The sequence below is a fragment of the Pseudophryne corroboree genome, chromosome 5, assembly GCF_028390025.1.
Source record: "Pseudophryne corroboree isolate aPseCor3 chromosome 5, aPseCor3.hap2, whole genome shotgun sequence".
Classification (NCBI taxonomy): Eukaryota; Metazoa; Chordata; class Amphibia; order Anura; family Myobatrachidae; genus Pseudophryne; species Pseudophryne corroboree.
This window is the reverse complement of record NC_086448.1, coordinates 180,310,821-180,328,913: the sequence shown is the minus strand read 5'-3', so window position 1 is coordinate 180,328,913 and position 18,093 is coordinate 180,310,821. Positions and strand designations below refer to the sequence as shown.

Genomic DNA, 18,093 nt, shown 5'->3' with positions numbered 1-18,093 from the left:
TGCTTCCAAGCAGACTATTGCACGTTGGATTAGAAATACCATTCAGCAAGCTCATACTACGGCTGGATTGCCGTTATCGACGTCGGTAAAGGCCTACTTCACTAGGAAGGTGGGCTCATCGTGGTCGGCTGCCCGGGGGGTCTCGGCATTACAACTTTGCTGAGCAGCTATTTGGTCAGGGTCAAACACATTTGCTAAGTTCTACAAGTTTGACACCTTGGCCGATGAGGACCTAAAGTTTGGCCAATCGGTGCTGCAGGGTCATCCGCACTCTCCCGCCCGTACTGGAGCTTTGGTATAGACCCCATGGTCTTGATGTCGTCCCCAGCATCCTCTAGGACGTATGAGAAAATAGGATTTTGATAACCTACCGGTAAATCCTTTTCTCCTGGTCCGTAGAGGATGCTGGGCGCCCGTCCCAGTGCGTACTTTACCTGCAGTTTAGTTATTACAGTTACACAAGTTGTGTTATCTTGGTTTCAGCATGTTGCTGCTATTAGTTCATGCCTGTTGGCGTGTGTTGTTATGTTGAATGCCATGTGTGTGGCATGGTTGAGGGTGTGAGTTGGTAGATATCTCACCACTAGTTAAGTAATTCCTTTCCTCTAAATGTCAGTCTCCCTGGGCACAGTTCCTACAACTGAGGTCTGGAGGAGGGGCATAGAGGGAGGAGCCAGTTCTTTGGAGTGCCCATGTCTCCTGCGGATCCCGTCTATACCCCCATGGTCTTGATGTCGTCCCCAGCATACTCTACGGACTAGGAGAAAAGGATTTACCGGTAGGTTATCAAAATCTTATTTTTTTCTTCCCATCTAGCTTCCCATTATTTATTTTGGCTAACTTTAGAGACAGTTTTCATCTCTCAAATCTGGCGGAATATACTGCCGTAGAATATACAGTAGTTTATCATAAATTTTTTATATTTAATTTTTTAAGCTATTTTTTTTTCCAGGCAATTCAATTAATGCGTGTTTTTTGCAGCCAAAATTTTTTCTATTTTCAGGTGAAAACACCTAGAATCCATGATAAGTTGACATACCTATATGTTTTCACTGCAGCGATCACGAAAAGAAAGCTAATTATCATGCATTTTTTTTCGGAGCCTGAATTTTTTACAGATAATAGTGTGGCTGCCGGCGGCCGTAAATTACCGCAGCTAATTGAATTCCCCCGTACTAAACTTACTTTTCTTCATTTATTATCTACTTGATGATGACTTTTTATTTAATTAGATTTCCTACATTCACTTAGGGGTCTATTTATGACTATTTGCCATCCTGTACCAAAAGACGTACATTTGTTATTGAAATGATATTTTGGGGTAGCTGATAAAGGGCCAGTTACCGTAAAGCAGGCACAGATTAGTAAAAGGTTAAATCCCTGCATTGGGCATCGTGAACAGCTGTAGCCAATCGGGGAGAGATCAGAGAATCCCGCTCTGGATAGGCTGCCCCATAGGAGTAAGCAGCCTAACACTTACTTGTCAAATACTGTAGCCCCAGTAACAATGTCCCCATAGACAGGGTCGGACTGGCCCACAGGGGTACAGGGGAAACTACCGGTGGGCCCCACTGCCTGGGGGCCCACCTATGCTCTATGGATCAGGTTCCAGACTGTGCACTTGAATTATACATTATACATATGTTACCTTATACTGGACTGTGGTGTATTTTCTACAGTGCATTGCTGTTATTAATCTGTTATTAATTTGGTACATTATCATGCATGCTGAATTTACTGCATATATATATTTGAAGGGCCCCAGACGTTGCACTCTCTAATGGTTAGTCAAACCAATGAGGTGGCAGGTCACACCCCCACTGCAGACTGGCCACACCCCTAACATGGGCCCCTACCACTGCATTTCCCCGGTGGGCCCTGCATGCCCCAGTCCGACACTGCGCATAGAAAACTTAAGGGGTGGCTGCTGTGAGCTGATCTGAAATGAGGAGCGCAATATTTACCGCTTTCTACCATTTGTAAATAGGATTGCTACTTCATTCTACTTTATACATGCTGACACAGCCGTTTCCACATGTTTTAAGGCTAGAATTAGTTTGATAAATAGGGCCATTAATTATCATCTGCATGTCATTCCCCACCAATTCCCCTGTCCTGCCGTTCATCCCCTCATTACCTAGTTCCTACTACCAATGTTTATGAATGCAAAAAATATAAAACTGGTTCGTATCATTTTACATATTAAAATAATATGCAATATTTCAAACATTTCTTTTTCTGCATAAATAACATAACCATAGGTATGAAAGAGTAGCATGAACAACGGTGGCATGCTAAGCTGGCAACGGGTGACTTTTGCACGAAAGTCTGGGGTCAGCCTTGATTAAATATTCTGCATCATCTGTATATTATTTGTACATTGGAGAATTGCTCTGTGTTTTATGGCTCTCACGTTTGTAAATGTGTTAATTTGTTTTCTTTTAACTATTGCAGTGTGTCAGGATCAGCTGTCGTGTTTCAAGTGGGTTCCAGTTTCCGGAATATAACGATAGAAGATGTGGCAAATGCAGCAGGTACAGTTAATTATCTTTATTTTGTTAGTAATGATTGTGCCAAACACAGGTGCTCACATGTATTTTTTCTAAAGTTAACTTAAAATAAATGAGTTCAAAATTCCATAGCCGTATTACCATGGATCCGGTATAAAATACCAGCAGACGGGTTGCCAGCTGTTAGTATAGCGACAGCGGCATCCAGTCTCCCGGAATCCTAACAGCGAGGTCGCCAGTCTTCTTGCAGGCTCACTGCGCTCGCCACGCTCCAGGCCCGGTGGTGAGTGACAGGTTCTACTCCCAACACCCACCCAGAACTCCCACTCGGTTGGTGGGTCCTCCAACCGAGTGGGAGTTCCCGGTGGGTGTTGGGATTCTGGCCGCCGGTATAATGTCGACTGTCAGGATTCCGTCGTTGTCTCCTGGATGCCTGGATCCCGACAGCCTGCATTGTAACTTCATCCCATTACCATATCTTGCATGACTTCCAGCTTTTCTAGAGATGAGTAGCTTGTCTTCAAATGTGCATTATGCACTTCCCGATCCTGCTGCTTGGCCAGAGTTTAGAGTAACAGGATTTGTTTTCCAGTGTGGGCGCACCCGTGGTTGTAAAAGCTGACTTGTTTAGCCGATCAGTGTTTGGGCTGAATAGTCTGGTGACATTTTGCTGAACTGTGAACTTTTGTCTCTCTTATATGACAGTACTGCATGAAATTCATTTTTGTAATAATTACATAAAAGAAATGATCTGATTTTCTTGTTTGCGATATTAAATGTTTTATGTCATTTTTGTATTCAATCTTTTTCGACTACATTTTGATCTATTACACTCCTCTGCATTATAACCATGTTTGGTTGTGTAAGTGCTCTGTTTTGCTAAGTGAAGTATTGTATAGTGGGGGCACTATGCAGCAAATTACAGATTATTATATATAGAAGAACCCATTTCAGCAAACTGAAAGAATATTCCGCCTGATTCATTAGCTACATCTTAACTAACGCCAGGAATTCAATAAACGACAAGAATTAATTCAAAGCAAATTACTAAAATAGGTAATACAAGAGATGTGCAGATAATACATATCTAAATAAAATTTAGATTTTTGGATTTAGTAGCTACAGAACTTAAACTTAAAATGAATATTACATAGTACTATATTGCGTTGATTTCAATATAAAAAAAAATTTCAGTTATGCAATTCCTTATTCTCCTATTTGTTATGAATTGTTTAGCATACATTACAGTATTTATTGGTACACACCTCACAATATTTTGGAGGGGAGCAGTTGTCTTATTTGTGCGCACCAATGGGGCAAACTAAATGTTGTTGTGACCTCCTTCCATATGGGCACAGTCTGATGCCATATTTCCTTATTCTTAGGGCATGCCCAACACTTCCCGCGGTGCTGGGCTGCCCCCAGCTTCTCATCCTTTACAGTTATTGGGGCAGATGTATTAAGACTGGAAAAGTGATAAAGTGGAAGGTGATAATGCACCAGCCAATCAGCTCCTAACTGTCAAGTTACAGGCTGGGTATGAAAAATAACAGGAGCTGACTGGCTGGTGCATTATCACCTTCCACTTTATCACTTCTCCAGGCTTAATACATTACGTCTGTCCCTAAATGTCATGTGGAACAGCAGGTTACCTCCTGGTCTTTTTGCCCTGGACACTGCGGTCCGTGGCTGAGACATTGGGACGCTGCCTGAAAAGTGGGACTGTTCCACCTGAGACCAGATGGTTGAGAGGTCTGGTATTGGTATAGATATAAGACAAAGTACAAAAAAAAAAAAAAACTATAAATTAAACTTAATGTAAATATCAATTAGTGTTACAGGATCAACACCACACCTTTGGTTGGGGTGGTCTTCTGTATGCATAATGTCGGGATCCCGGCGCACAGTATTCTGGCGCCGGAATCCCGACACCCGGCATACCGACAACTATTCTCCCTCGTGGGGGTCCACGACCCCCCTGGAGGGAGAATAAAATAGTGTGCCCGCAGCAGTCAGTATGCCGGCGGTCGGGCTCCCGGCGCCGGTATGCTGGTCGCCGGGAGCCCGAGAGCCGGCATACCGTACTACACCCCTTTGGTTGGACGTACACTTAAGCTGTGCTGGCCGGGAGCTACTCTTGAAGTGCAAAGGCATCGCCGCTGTGCGATGCCTTTGCACTTCTGCGAGGGGGGGCTGGACAGACATACGGGGCGGGCTAGCCCTGTGCTGGGCGTCCCCCCGCATGTCAGGGAAGAAGATCGTAGCTGTGCTAAATTTAGCACAGCTACGATCAACTCAGAATGACCCGCACTTTTCCTAATACTTGTTGCTGCCTGACGGCAGGTGCACATACACACTGGCCATGATGGTCACCAGCATTAGGTAGCCACTTCTGTTTGGCTGAATGTAGTTTTACTTCTGATGCTTGTGCTTTTATTATTGGTCATGCGTATATTAATTACAGGGCTTTGTGGGTGCATTTTTTTCATGAACTCTTTGCTACTCTAATCCAAGAAGGAAGACCAATCCTGCTGTATTATAGAGTGATTTATTTTTATTTAAATTAAACCTTACAGCCAATTTGTATATTGCTATCAAAAGAAGTCTTAAAGATAAATACTCTTGCGCTTATGACCTGGTTGGGTGTAAGCGTAGCAGAGGGCAAGTACAATATACATGCGGCTAGTATTGAGCCGAGGTGAACACTAGATGCCTCCGATTCATGGGGTGTACAGTAAATACTATATATATATATATATATATATATATATATATATACAGCTATACAAATATACAGTACTCCTGGCGTCTTGAATAACCACTCTTACAGCACAATGAAGGTACAACGTTTCAGTGCCCTTTATTGTGGCACTTTCGTCAGGTATGGATACCTGACGAAAGTGCCACAATAAAGGGCACTGAAACGTTGTACCTTCATTGTGCTGTAAGAGTGGTTATTCAAGACGCCAGGAGTGCTGCAAATTTGTATAGCTGTGGATTTGATTGTACATGCGGGCACCCGGCGCAGCATATCAGCATTAGGAGAGAGCCGGACACTGGGACTTGTATATATGTATATATATATATATATATATATATATATATACATACATACATACACACACACACACACACACACACACACACACACACACACACACATATTCGTGCAGCCTTTTAGAGTTTAGTTATATGTGTTGAATTTAACATAAGCCTTTATGCCTGTAAATGTAATATAACACCTGTAACAAAATCAAGCAACTTAGCTAAATATAGTTAAAATTGTACTATGTAGCTATATATTCAAACATAACCTTTACAGTATTTTGTGCAAATAACATTTTGCATTGAAACTATATAGCGTACTGCTTCTATTCTCCTCCATCCTCTTTGGTGTGTAACATAGCATACATTAATGGATAGTCTACATAGTGTAGCCTGAGACAAGCTACTACAGTATATACTGTATGGGTTGGGTATGAAATGCCGGCAGGCAGGATGCCGGAGGTCATATGAGCGACCGCGGCATCCCAACAGTGAGAATCCTGACACTGGACGGGGGTAAGTATTTTACCCCTCTGTCCTCTCCACTACCTAACCCTCCGCGGGTGTCGGCTACAACAGTGCCTTACCCTAAGCCACTCCCCCGGTCCCTAAACCCCACTCCGACACTCACCTTTGGGATGTTGGTTATGGGCACCCCAGTACCGGTCTCCTGAGGGGCGTCGGGATTCTGGCGTCGGTCACATGCCCGGAGGCATCCTGACAGCCGAGATGCCAAACGCATCCCTACTGTATGAGTAGGAATAAGAGTTATCATAGAGTAATACCTAGTTGCCTTTGTAGAGAGACAGTGGAGAAAAACACACAGGGCGCATGTCATTTTGGTGGGCATTTCAGGGAGGTAGCAGGGGGGTGGTTAGCCACTCACCGGTGTGTTGCAGTCGGCGTCTGCATCCAAAGACACAGTTGAACTGATACCGGTGAAACTGCACTTGTCACATCTTAGTATGCGCGGCAATGGAATACCGCCGCTGCCAGTGGCCAGCTGGTCGCGGCATTTGCATAAAGACACGGATGCTGTTGTGTCAAAAGACGTAGTCCTGGCTGCAACTGCGTCCTCCTCTGAATCTGGCCCACAGGGATTCCAAATAATCAGACCAAAAAATTGTTAACTTGAAATTCAGTAATTGCTACATTGATAACGGCTCTCCATACTAGAAAGTAAAATCACCACAATTTCCCTTTAAAGCATTGTATGGTTCCAGTGATGTGTGTGAGTGACTGCCTTTCCATTGTTAGGGGTATTTAATCGATTTTGCTTTTTAGAGTCTTCATTACCTACAGTACATTAAAGATGTTTTCTAATATGATTCCCTTTTCTTTGTGTGATTTTAATTTGGAAAACCTGAAATTGATCGTTGGTAATAGGATAGGCAGGAGACAAATAGGTCAATTAATCTACTCAGTCTCCTGTCCAGAAGATCAATATCAGAGACTTGTCATTACAAGAATAATTTGCAGCGACGCTCAGCGGCTTCGGTTCATCCTGACGCCACAATGTAGAGGTTCTTCCTCACCTCTGCCCATATACAGTCAGGGAGCATTCACAATTGCTGGGCTGTAGAAAGAATTTTCACGACTCTAGTGTTTGTTGCTTTACAGTTTCCAAGCAATTTTCCTGCTTTCTGAAATCACACGAGATAGGACAGGGGTCACCAAGTAAAGACGTGATGGTTTCGTAAACAACCAATATCACAGGTAGTTTCTACACTTTTCAGTGTCCTGATCCACTTGTATTTACTAATAATGGATGGACCAGATTTTCCCTGTGACAAAATTACATCTCCAGGAACCTGCCAGAAAATGCCAAATGTTATAATGAAGCATCAGAAGAGAAGAAGAAAAAAAAAGAAAAAAATCTAAATTTGGTATTTTAACATGAAAGCTATAAACAATGATATTACGAGTGAGTGAATAAATAAACATCTATTTTTGACACCCTACACTGACATGTTTATAATGGGTGCGGTGCATGCGTGCCCTTGAGTCCAAGGGGGGCCCTTACCGCACACGCTGCACCCATTTTTTGAATACTCACCCACTGGAGTCCCACGCTGACGGCAGCAACAATGTCAAATCACTGTTGAAATGGTGCAGCGGCCGTTTTTAGGGCATTCTGTGCATGCGCAGTAGAGAAATCACTTGGAAAATGTCCGCCGCGCCATTTTCCCGGAGATCAGCGCATGCGCAGAAGAGACTCTACAGCACTGCTGGCAGAGAGTAGAGGGCCCGAACGGAGGAGGCTGCACACAAGCTTTCGCTCCCCTGCTTCAGCAGACAAGATGTTAGTACATCTTGTTGATCCCCCTTCCTGCTTCATCTCGGTAATGAGGCGAAGCAGGAAGTGCTATAGCGGCACGATGCATGCCGCTATAATACATTTACCCCCTTATATGATTGCTTCTTTGTGCAACATCACCAGTTCCAAAAATCTCCCACCTTAGTAAATTCACCGCTTAGTTTTTGTTTACATGGTGATGATGTTTAAATTGAGGAATCATCTTTATAAAGTTTGGCACATGATAAAACACTGACACATGACTAAATAACAAAAAAAGTTGACTTTCTATACGAAGACAATGACAGCTTGAACACTGAGGTTTTTTTATTAACAGTAGAAAAAATACAGCTACACCGAGTTACCTCCTTCCTAAGCATCCAGGTAATGGCTCTTAACTTTATGACAAGTGTTTTCTTGGAAAAAGGTCACAGCTGTCAGTATAAGGGATCTATGCTAATCTGCTCAGCTGGATGCGATTCAGGCAGACAGTATTGCAGGATAATAATTGTGAGCTTTGGAAGATGGAAATAATTATTAGATGGGTAGGGTGCAGTGCAGTACACATTGTATTAGTCACCATGATGACATGGTCAGGAAAATTTAGCTACTTGGATAAAATTAACCATAATAACCAGATTCTTTTAACCTGTCTCCATAAAGAGAAACTATTATCAATATTTTTATCATTTTATGAGTCAAGAGTGCCAGTCACAGTAACCCAGGTACAGGTTAAACAGCGCTGATACCGCTGTTGATTCCTGCCTAAAATAACCTAATTTCCCATCTAGAGGAGTCACTCAGATGCTCTGCAGTCTCCAGGTTTTAGCTGCAAGGCCAGGGAAGTCATTATTAGATTGACATAGACCACACGGCAGAGGCTGGAGAGAAGCATCTGATACAATGCCAGCTGGGTCAGCAACAGAAAGATGTTGAATCAGTCATCAAATCATAAAGCAGGTGCTCCTTTTACATATGGAGGGCCGGGGCAGAGGAGTACACCATATAGAAGGAATCTCCTCGCAATAGGAATTTCCCAGGTTCCAGTGTAAGTTCAATATTATTAGTGCTCTAGTTAATAATTGACGATGCTTATACGCAATTTTAATTCCTTATTTTTTGTTAGAATTAATAATTTAAATAATTCATAATAATATTAGTGCTTTGTAGTTCCTGCCCTCTCAGGGCATCAATTCGGCTTTATAGTGAACCAAGTGAATATGCCCATGCTTATTCGGGTTAGTATTAGTATGTCCAAACTGTTTATAAATATTTTTTGTCTTCTTTTTCTCCCGGATGAGGTCCCAATCAATTGTTCCAGCGGAAGCTTTAAAAAGAATAATAATGCAAGGTTACGGAAATGTGTTGAATATATTCAAAATCTGTCTTGTTTTACATGTGACGGATTGTTGGCAGAGTATTGTGGTACTTGGTGCAGTGACGTTAGTCCACACACTAATGACTTAATAGCAATTGGGTTTATTAGTAATACACACAGGTGATTTGAGTATGCAGCAATAGTATGCAATTGGTTTGTAATAACATACAGGCTAACACAGGTATTGGTGGTACTTATCAGTATCCTGATGTGGCTGCGTTATTACTGCGGGGGTGGCTTCGGTGGTAAGGGATGGAGGACTGCACGGTCGTACAGTCTGACTCCCGCTATGAAGAAGAAACGATGCACTGCGCGGCTCTGTATTAGCTCCGGAGGCGCAGTACATGCAGGATGCGGAGGAATGCTGCAAGCCTCTCTCAGCTCTCACTTGCTCTGAGATCCAGCGCTGTACTCTCACTCTCTAAGATGGAGGAGCTCACTATACTAACTCCACCTCCCAGGGACACTGGACACTAGGGGATGAATACTAGAGGATGCGCCAATGTAATCCCATGCATAAGGAGACAGGTACAGAGTGCACCATATACTAACACGGATGTGATACACATGCACTGTAATCGGATAACGTGATAATTCTACATGTTGAAGATATTCTTAAAAAGCATTTACTAATTAGGAATTGTCATGTTTTTCATCACAAGAGACCTGTAAATGACAACATTTCATTCATATGTATATCATTGTGTATATCTCTATCTATCTATCTATCTATCTATCTATCTATCTATCTATCTATCTATCTATCTATCTATCTATCTATCTATCTATCTATCTATATATCACAAAAGGAGCAGAGGCACTCCTTGGACTTGTAGTAAAATTCAACCACAAACAGTGTAGATCTGATGTTTCGATCCTTTATTAGACCTTTCTCAAAGATATCAAACAAACAAAATACCCACCTTAAATAGACAGCCCACAAACCCCCACATGTGCAAACAATAATGGTCCAATTTCCTGTCATGGTGACCCGTCCACTGCCCCGCCGCCTGACGCCGGATCCCGTCCGGGGGACGAGAGGTAACGAGCGGGTGCATTAACCGCTCTGCGCGGCCTGGCAGTGTTCCCAGTGAGGGGCTCCATAAAAACAGTTAGGGGGGGGAGATATTTATTAAGGAATACAGGAAGAGAAAGGAATATAGAATAGGAAGAAAAATATAGAAATAGAGTAGAAGAGCAAAGCAGAATAGTAGTAGTTATAGAAGAGTGAAGAGAATATAAAAGACAATATAAGTGAATTGTATATGTGCTGAGCACACTGTACTTCTCTTTCCAACGTCCCAAAAGAGGCTGATCCTTCTAGAAACTTCCCTACCTCTTTATATCCTATCTCCTCCTCTACAGCCACTTCCAATCACATTCCGATGACTATTCCTTTAACCCCTCTCAATAAATTCACTAACCCTTTGTGTGCCTGATAGGAGCCTAAGCCTGCAGAGCCAAGAGGTTTATGACACTGCCGGCATATAGCAATGTCCTCCGTGTTCTTTCTTAAAAAGCATTTACTAATTAGGAATTGTCATGTTTTTCATCACAAGAGACCTGTAAATGACAATGACAACATTTCAATCATATGTATATCATTGTGTCTATCTATCTATCTATCTATCTATCTATCTATCTATCTATCTATCTATATATCACAAAAGGAGCAGAGGCACTCCTTGGACTTGTAGTAAAATTCAACCACAAACAGTGTAGATCTGATGTTTCGGTCCTTTATTAGACCTTTCTCAAAGATATCAAACAAACAAAATACCCACCTTAAATAGACAGCCCACAAACCCCCACATGTGCAAACAATAATGGTCCAATTTCCTGTCACGGTGTCCGGTGATGTCATAAAGATAAGCCGGACCATTACAAATGGTCAGCTTGAAAACCGAGACCGCAAACACACTCAATACAAAAACATTATGCTGTATCAAAGACTCATTATAAGCGGGATTACCCTGACTCATCATTATGGGGTATACAGAAGTACGGGTTACCATGGTAACCCTGTGCGTCTCAATCACCATGCCGGCAGACATCACTGCAGCATGTCTCCCGGACGCACCTTAATGATGCCACCACGCCTCGGAGAGACCGCACAGTTATCACCATGGCAACCACCATGCTATTAGTTATTACATATGTGGAGTGTTGTGCAAAAATTACGGCCCCTAAAGCAATAAAGCTAATAGCATATCAAAAAGACACCCGGACAGGAAAGCACATAGAAAAAACACATAATTAAAAACCATTCAAGATAAACACCCAGTCTACGGAAAAAAAGGTAGAGTGTATTACCACAACATAAGTGGTTATTACATCCTGTCTAGAGATACAACTTAAAGAGACAAGTTATCAACAATGGATAATACATACTGCATAAGATACAGATTATAAAAAACAGGTCATTAAGTCCAGCCGGAGCCACAGTGATCATAAAGGGGATCTACCTGGACTCCCTTCTGCAGCAACATGTGATCCCTGTCCCCACCTCTCTTTGTTGGCGGAACATGATCTATCACTTTATAACAGAGGGTAGCCAAGGGGTGATGATGGTCTAGAAAATGCCTAGTCACAGGTTGCTCAGAATCTTTTCCATTAATAGCTAGTTTTATTGCAGATCTATGTTGCGTGATTCTCTCACGAAACTGGCACGTTGTTTTTCCTATATATATTAGGCCACAAGGGCATCTAATTGCATAAATTACAAATCTACTTGTGCAGGTTAGAACATATCTAATACGTAGTCATTTTTCTGAATGAGGATGAGCAATCATAGGGCCAGTGTTCAACAGGACCTTCTTGATTAAAAGGTGAGATGTCATTATGGACCACCCAGTCATGTAAGTTTTTTCCTCTGCGGTATCCAAAGGTAAGTTGCTTATTCTTAATAGCCTTAGTGCTATTGTCTGTGCTGACAACTACCCACAATTTTCTGGCATATTTATTAATAGTATTTGAGCCAGTCGTAAAATTATTCACAAAGAGAATTGTAGTACTTAAATTCTGCTTCCGTTTTTGTTGCAAAACCATCTCTCTTGGTACAGCCAACGCTTTATCCTTGACTTTTTGGAGATCACGTCTATTATAACCTCTTGCCAGAAATTTCTCAATCATGCAATCCATCTGTCTGTTTCCATCTCATCATTTACAATCTGATGTACTTGCATCAGCTGAGAAAAAGGCAGGCCTTTTTTTAATGGATCCAGATGCAAGGTAGTGACTTGCAGCAATCTATTCCTATCCGTCGGTGTATTGAAGATGCTGGTTATGAGTTTACATCCATCCCACATGATTAGCACATCTAAATAGTGTATCTGCGACTCACTGCTTGTGTATGTAAATTTGATGTGCTCATGCATGGAATTAAGCTCGTCCATGGCGATTTCAAAAGCATCCATCGAACCCGACCAAATCACATATATATCGTCTATGTATCTCTTGTAAAAGACGAGATTCTTCGCAAAGTTATTATTATGAAGAAAAAGTTGCTTCTCAACAAAGAACATGTATATGTTTGCGAAGGCCGGCACTACGTTAGGTCCCATAGCGCATCCCAAAAATTGGAGAAAATATGCTCCATCAAAAAAGAAATAGTTCCGTGTGAAGGGTATTCTCCAACAATTCCAGGAACAGTTGTGTCTCTGGACCTTTATAGTTATCATTGGTACTTAAAAATTCAGGCATAGCAGCTAACCCCTCATGATGTGGAATGCTTGTATACAAGCTTACTACATCAATAGTTCCAAGAACCAATTGACATGAAGGTAGATGGAGATCCTCCAGTGAAAGCAGTAGGGATGTTGTATCATTAAGAAAAGATGCCTCTACCTGCAGTAATGGCTGCAAATAATAATCCAGAAATTTGGAAATTGGTTGGTATAGTGAATTGCGAGCCGAGATAATTTGCCTCACAGTTCTTATGGATCTCCGGCAATGAGTACAGAATAGGAACCACAGGGTATGTTTGCTTCAATGCCAAACCTGTTTTTGCAGGCAAAAGGCCATTTCTCACTGCCTTATCCAGAATCCCATCAAGTTCCTTTTTAAAATCATCATCCAATTTACGATACACAAGGTGATCGGATAGTTGGCGAAGTAACTCCATCCTATATTGTTGGACATTACATAGCATAACCTTCGTTGACTGGTTATGTGGCTGGACCATGATAACGGGGACAACATCATCACCCGAACGTGTGACAAAGTCATATTAGGGATTAACACCTTTTTTATTGGAGTTACTGATATTGTTTTGGAGCACCTGGGCCGGTATCCACCTGCGATGTGTTTGTTAGTGACGATCTGAAAGACTGGTTGTCCTTTCTTTGCCACCATACTGTCCTTTATTACTGTAAACATATTTTAAATTTTTAAAATGATCAGAACACATTTTTGTTCTATATCAGCACATTTATTATTGCTTTGTAGTTCCTGCCCTCTCAGGCTTTATCGCGGACCAAGTGTATTTGCCCATGCTTATTCAGGTTAGTATGTGCAAACTGTTTATAAATATTTTTATGTCTTATCATCTCGTGGATGAGGTCCCAAACAACTGTTACAGCGGAAGCTTTAAAAAGAAGAAGAATGCAAAGTTATGGAAATATGATGAATATACACTGCTCAAAAAAATAAAGGTAACACTAAAATAACACATCCTAGATCTGAATGAATGAAATATTATTTTTAAATACTTTGTTCTTTACATAGTTGAATGTGCTGACAACAAAATCACACAAAAATTATCAATGGAAATCAAATTTATTAACCCATAGAGGTCTGGATTTGGAGTCACACTCAAAATTAAAGTGGAAAAACACACTACAGGCTGATCCAACTTTGATGTAATGTCCTCAAAACAAGTAAAAACGAGGCTCAGTAGTGTGTGTGGCCTCCACGTGCTTGTATGACCTCCCTACAACCCACACAAGTGGCTCAGGTAGTGCAGCTCATCCAGGATGGCACATCAATGCGAGCTGTGGCAAGAAGGTTTGCTGTGTCTGTCACCGTAGTGTCCAGAGCATGGAGGTGCTACCAGGAGACAGGCCAGTATATCAGGAGACGTGGAGGAGGCCGTAGGAGGACAACAACCCAGCCGCAGGACCGCTACCTCCGCCTTTGTGCAAGGAGGAACAGGAGGAGCACTGCCAGAGCCCTGCAAAATGACCTCCAGCAAGCCACAAATGTGCATATGTCTACTCAAATGATCCATGAGGGTGGTATGAGTGCCCAACGTCCACAGGTGGGGGTTGTGCTTACAGCCCAACACCATGCAGGATGTTTGGCATTTGCCAGAGAACACCAAGATTGGCAAATTCGCCACTGGCGCCCTGTGCTCTTCATAGATGAAAGCAGGTTCTCACTGAGCACATGTGACAGACGTGACAGGGTCTGGAGACTCCAAGGAGAGAGTTCTGCTGCTTGCAACATCCTCCAGCATGACCGGTTTGGCAGTGGGTCAGTAATGGTGTGGGGTGGCATTTCTTTGGGGGGCCGCACAGCCCTCCATGTGCTCGCCAGAGGTAGCCTGACTGCCATTTGGTACTGAGATGAGATCCTCAGACCCCTTGTGAGACCATATGCTGGTGCGGTTGGCCCTGAGTTCCTCCTAATGCAAGACAATGCTAGACCTCATGTGACTGGAGTGTGTCAGCAGTTCCTGCAAGATGAAGGCATTGATGCTATGGACTGGCCCGCCCGTTCCCCAGACCTGAATCCAATTTAGCACATCTGGGACATCATGTCTCGCTCCATCCACCAACGCCACGTTGCACCACAGACTGTCCAGGAGTTGGCGGATGCTTTAGTCCAGGTCTGGGAGGAGATCCCTCATGAGTCCATCCACCACCTCATCAGGAGCATGCCCAGGCGTTGTAGGGAGGTCATACAGGCACGTGGAGGCCACACACACTACTGAGCCTCATTTTGACTTGTTTTAAGGACATTACATCAAAGTTGGATCAGCCTGTAGTGTGTTTTTCCACTTTAATTTTGAGCGTGACTCCAAATCCAGACCTCCATGGGTTAATAAATTTGATTTCCATTGATAATTTATGTGTGATTTTGTTGTCAGCACATTTAACTATGTAAAGAACAAAGTATTTAATAAGAATATTTCATTCATTCAGATCTAGGATGTGTTATTTTAGTGTTCCCTTTATTTTTTTGAGCAGTGTATAAAAAATCTGTATTGTTTTGCATGTACTGTACATGTGTACATGTGATACACATATACTATAAGCGTGTCCATGTTATAGACATTCTCAAGGAGCATTTACTAATTAGGAATTGTCATGTTTTTCATCACAAGAGACCTGTAAATGACAATGACACAATTTCAATCATATGCATATCAATATATATATCAATATATATATATATATATATATATATATCAATATATATATATATATATATATATATATATCATACTTGCCTACCTGACCCTCTCCATGAGGGAGAAAATGCTCTGTTCCTGGACTTTCCTGGTAATGTATGATTGCCATCACCTGTGGTGAGCTAGTTAATTGATAAGAAAGGTGTTTCACCACAGGTGATGGCAATCATAGATTACCAGGAAAGTCCAGGAACAGAGCATTTTCTCCCTCATGGAGAGGGTTAGGTAGGCAAGTATGATATATATATACACACACACACACACACACACACACACACACACACACACACACACACACACATACATACACAGGGGCGCATCAAGAGACTCAGTCTCTGTCTGGGCCCCCTCCTCTCTAGCTGGCTCAGCAATAGACTCTGCTATCCCAGAGTCTAGTGTGCATGCACGGCGGCCATTTTCCCAGTGATTTTTCTGCTGCTCATGTGCGAAATGCTGGGAATATGGCTGCCAAGCTATCCGGAGGGTAAGTATTAAAAAAATGGGTGCAGGGTGTGCGGTGTGGGCCCCCTTGGACCATGGGGCCCGTTTGCAGTGTATATATCTATATAAGTCCGGCAAATTACGTGTAATAGGATCAAATATTCAATGTAAATATACTGGATTTAAAAATAATACAAATTTTAGTTAAAATCACATGTACAAAATGTCTAAAAATATATTAAGGTAAACTGTGAATACATACTGTGATTGCTAGTGCCTGGAAGTAGTATATTACAGAAATATGAATTTATTTGTTGTTTTTTTTCAGGAAAACATTGATGCATGTTATAGAAGAAACATAAATACCGCTTTCTTTACCCCTCACACACTTCCTTGTACAGTAGCTTCCCAGTCTATTTCTGCCTTCATTCCTTCAGAACATTTAAAAATTAATAAATAATAATATTCAGAATTGAATAGAGGTAACAGTTTTAGGGGCCTATTTATCACCATCTGCATCCAGAATGCGGATGACAGGTGATAAAATCGCCCAAACTCGCACTACGATAATTGATTACATCGCAGGGATGCCTCAATTATCGCATGCAGGGACAGAGCTTGCGGTCAAGCTCTGTCCCTGCGATTACAGTCCGCACCATCATCTGGGTATTTTTCAGAAAAAATACTCTGATGTCCTGCTGCGAATGCGACACCCCTGCCGACATCGCCGCTACTGCCGCCACCTGGTCGAAACCCCCCCCCATCGCGACTACCTCCGTGCGCCGCGGCCCTCCCCAGAAGATCAATATGCTTACCAGTCCAGGGAGCCAGTCCGCGCTGCTCCAGCTGGGCTGCCAGGCGCTGGATCATGTGTGCTGCGGTGACCCCAGATGCTGTAAAGTCAGACTTGCCTACTCTCCCGGAATGGCCGGGAGGCTCCCGAAAATCGGGTGACCCTCCCAGCCCCCCGGAAGAGCAGGCAAGTCTCCCGATTACAGGGGTCCCCCCCTGCCCGGCCGCCCACTTAGCGAGTAAAGTGGGCGGTCCGGGCAGGCGATGACGCAATTCTTGTTGAATCGCGTCATCATAGCCACGCCCCCTGTTGTATAATGCCGGTAATAGCGGCATTACGCAGCGGGGGGGTCGGGACTTACACGGGACGATCCTGTAGTCACGCCCACGGCCCGCCTCCGACACGCCCCTGCCCGCCTATACCATGCCTCCGGTCCGCCCCCCTCTGCACTCACATCGCAGCCCGCCCCCCTGCCGAACCGACCTGGCTGCTTTCTCCCGGAGAGAGCAGCCAAAAAGTCGGTAAGTATGTGTAACCAGGGTCACATTGCAGCACATGGGGACCCAGCGCCCGGCAGCGCTCAGCGGAGCAGCGGACACCGGCTCCCTGGACAGGTGAGTATGGTGTTTTTGTTTTTTCCACACTTTGATCACTGGAGCCAGGTCCCGCTCAGCTTTCTCTGCCAGGGGCACAGAAAGCTGGGCAAATGCCTCCCTATAGTGCTGCCCTGTGATCTCACCAGCCTGAGCTGGCGTGATTACAGTATCTTAGGGCACAATGAGGTATTTAAAAAAAAAAAAAAAAATTCAATTTGGCCACATCACGTTTCCTATTATAAGTATGGGGAATGCAATGTGGCTTACTAAAAAAAAGTGAATTAAAGGGTTTGGAGCAGTTTTTAATGAAAACTGCTCCAAATGCCCTTTAATACATTCAGGTGATACTAAAATAATGTGAAAAGGGTGTGAAAACACCCTTTTTCACATTATTTTAGTAAAAATAATGTTAATAAATAGACCCCTTAGTGTTTTTAAATATAACCCTGCATTGGGTAGGCGATAGGTGGAAAGTGATTGGCTGTATGCAAAGCTGTCTCAGACCTGAGGTCTGGTCAAAGGGGGTGATTCATACCTGATCACTGCTGTGCATTTTTCGCACAGCGGGCAATCAGGTACTAACTGCGCATGTGTATTCATCACAATGCGTACGCGCGTCAGA

At 42.9% G+C, this 18,093-nt stretch overlaps 1 protein-coding gene across 3 annotated transcripts in view; it reads left to right on the top strand.

Moving 5' to 3' along the window:
- Nucleotides 1-18,093, top strand: part of PTPRN2 (protein tyrosine phosphatase receptor type N2) — a 1,612,706-nt gene that overhangs the window by 797,609 nt on the left and 797,004 nt on the right. For all 3 annotated transcript variants that reach the window (XM_063921907.1, XM_063921908.1, XM_063921909.1), the window contains one exon: nt 2,455-2,534. In XM_063921907.1, the coding sequence (XP_063777977.1) occupies nt 2,455-2,534 (80 nt within the window). The remainder of the gene's footprint in view (nt 1-2,454; nt 2,535-18,093) is intronic.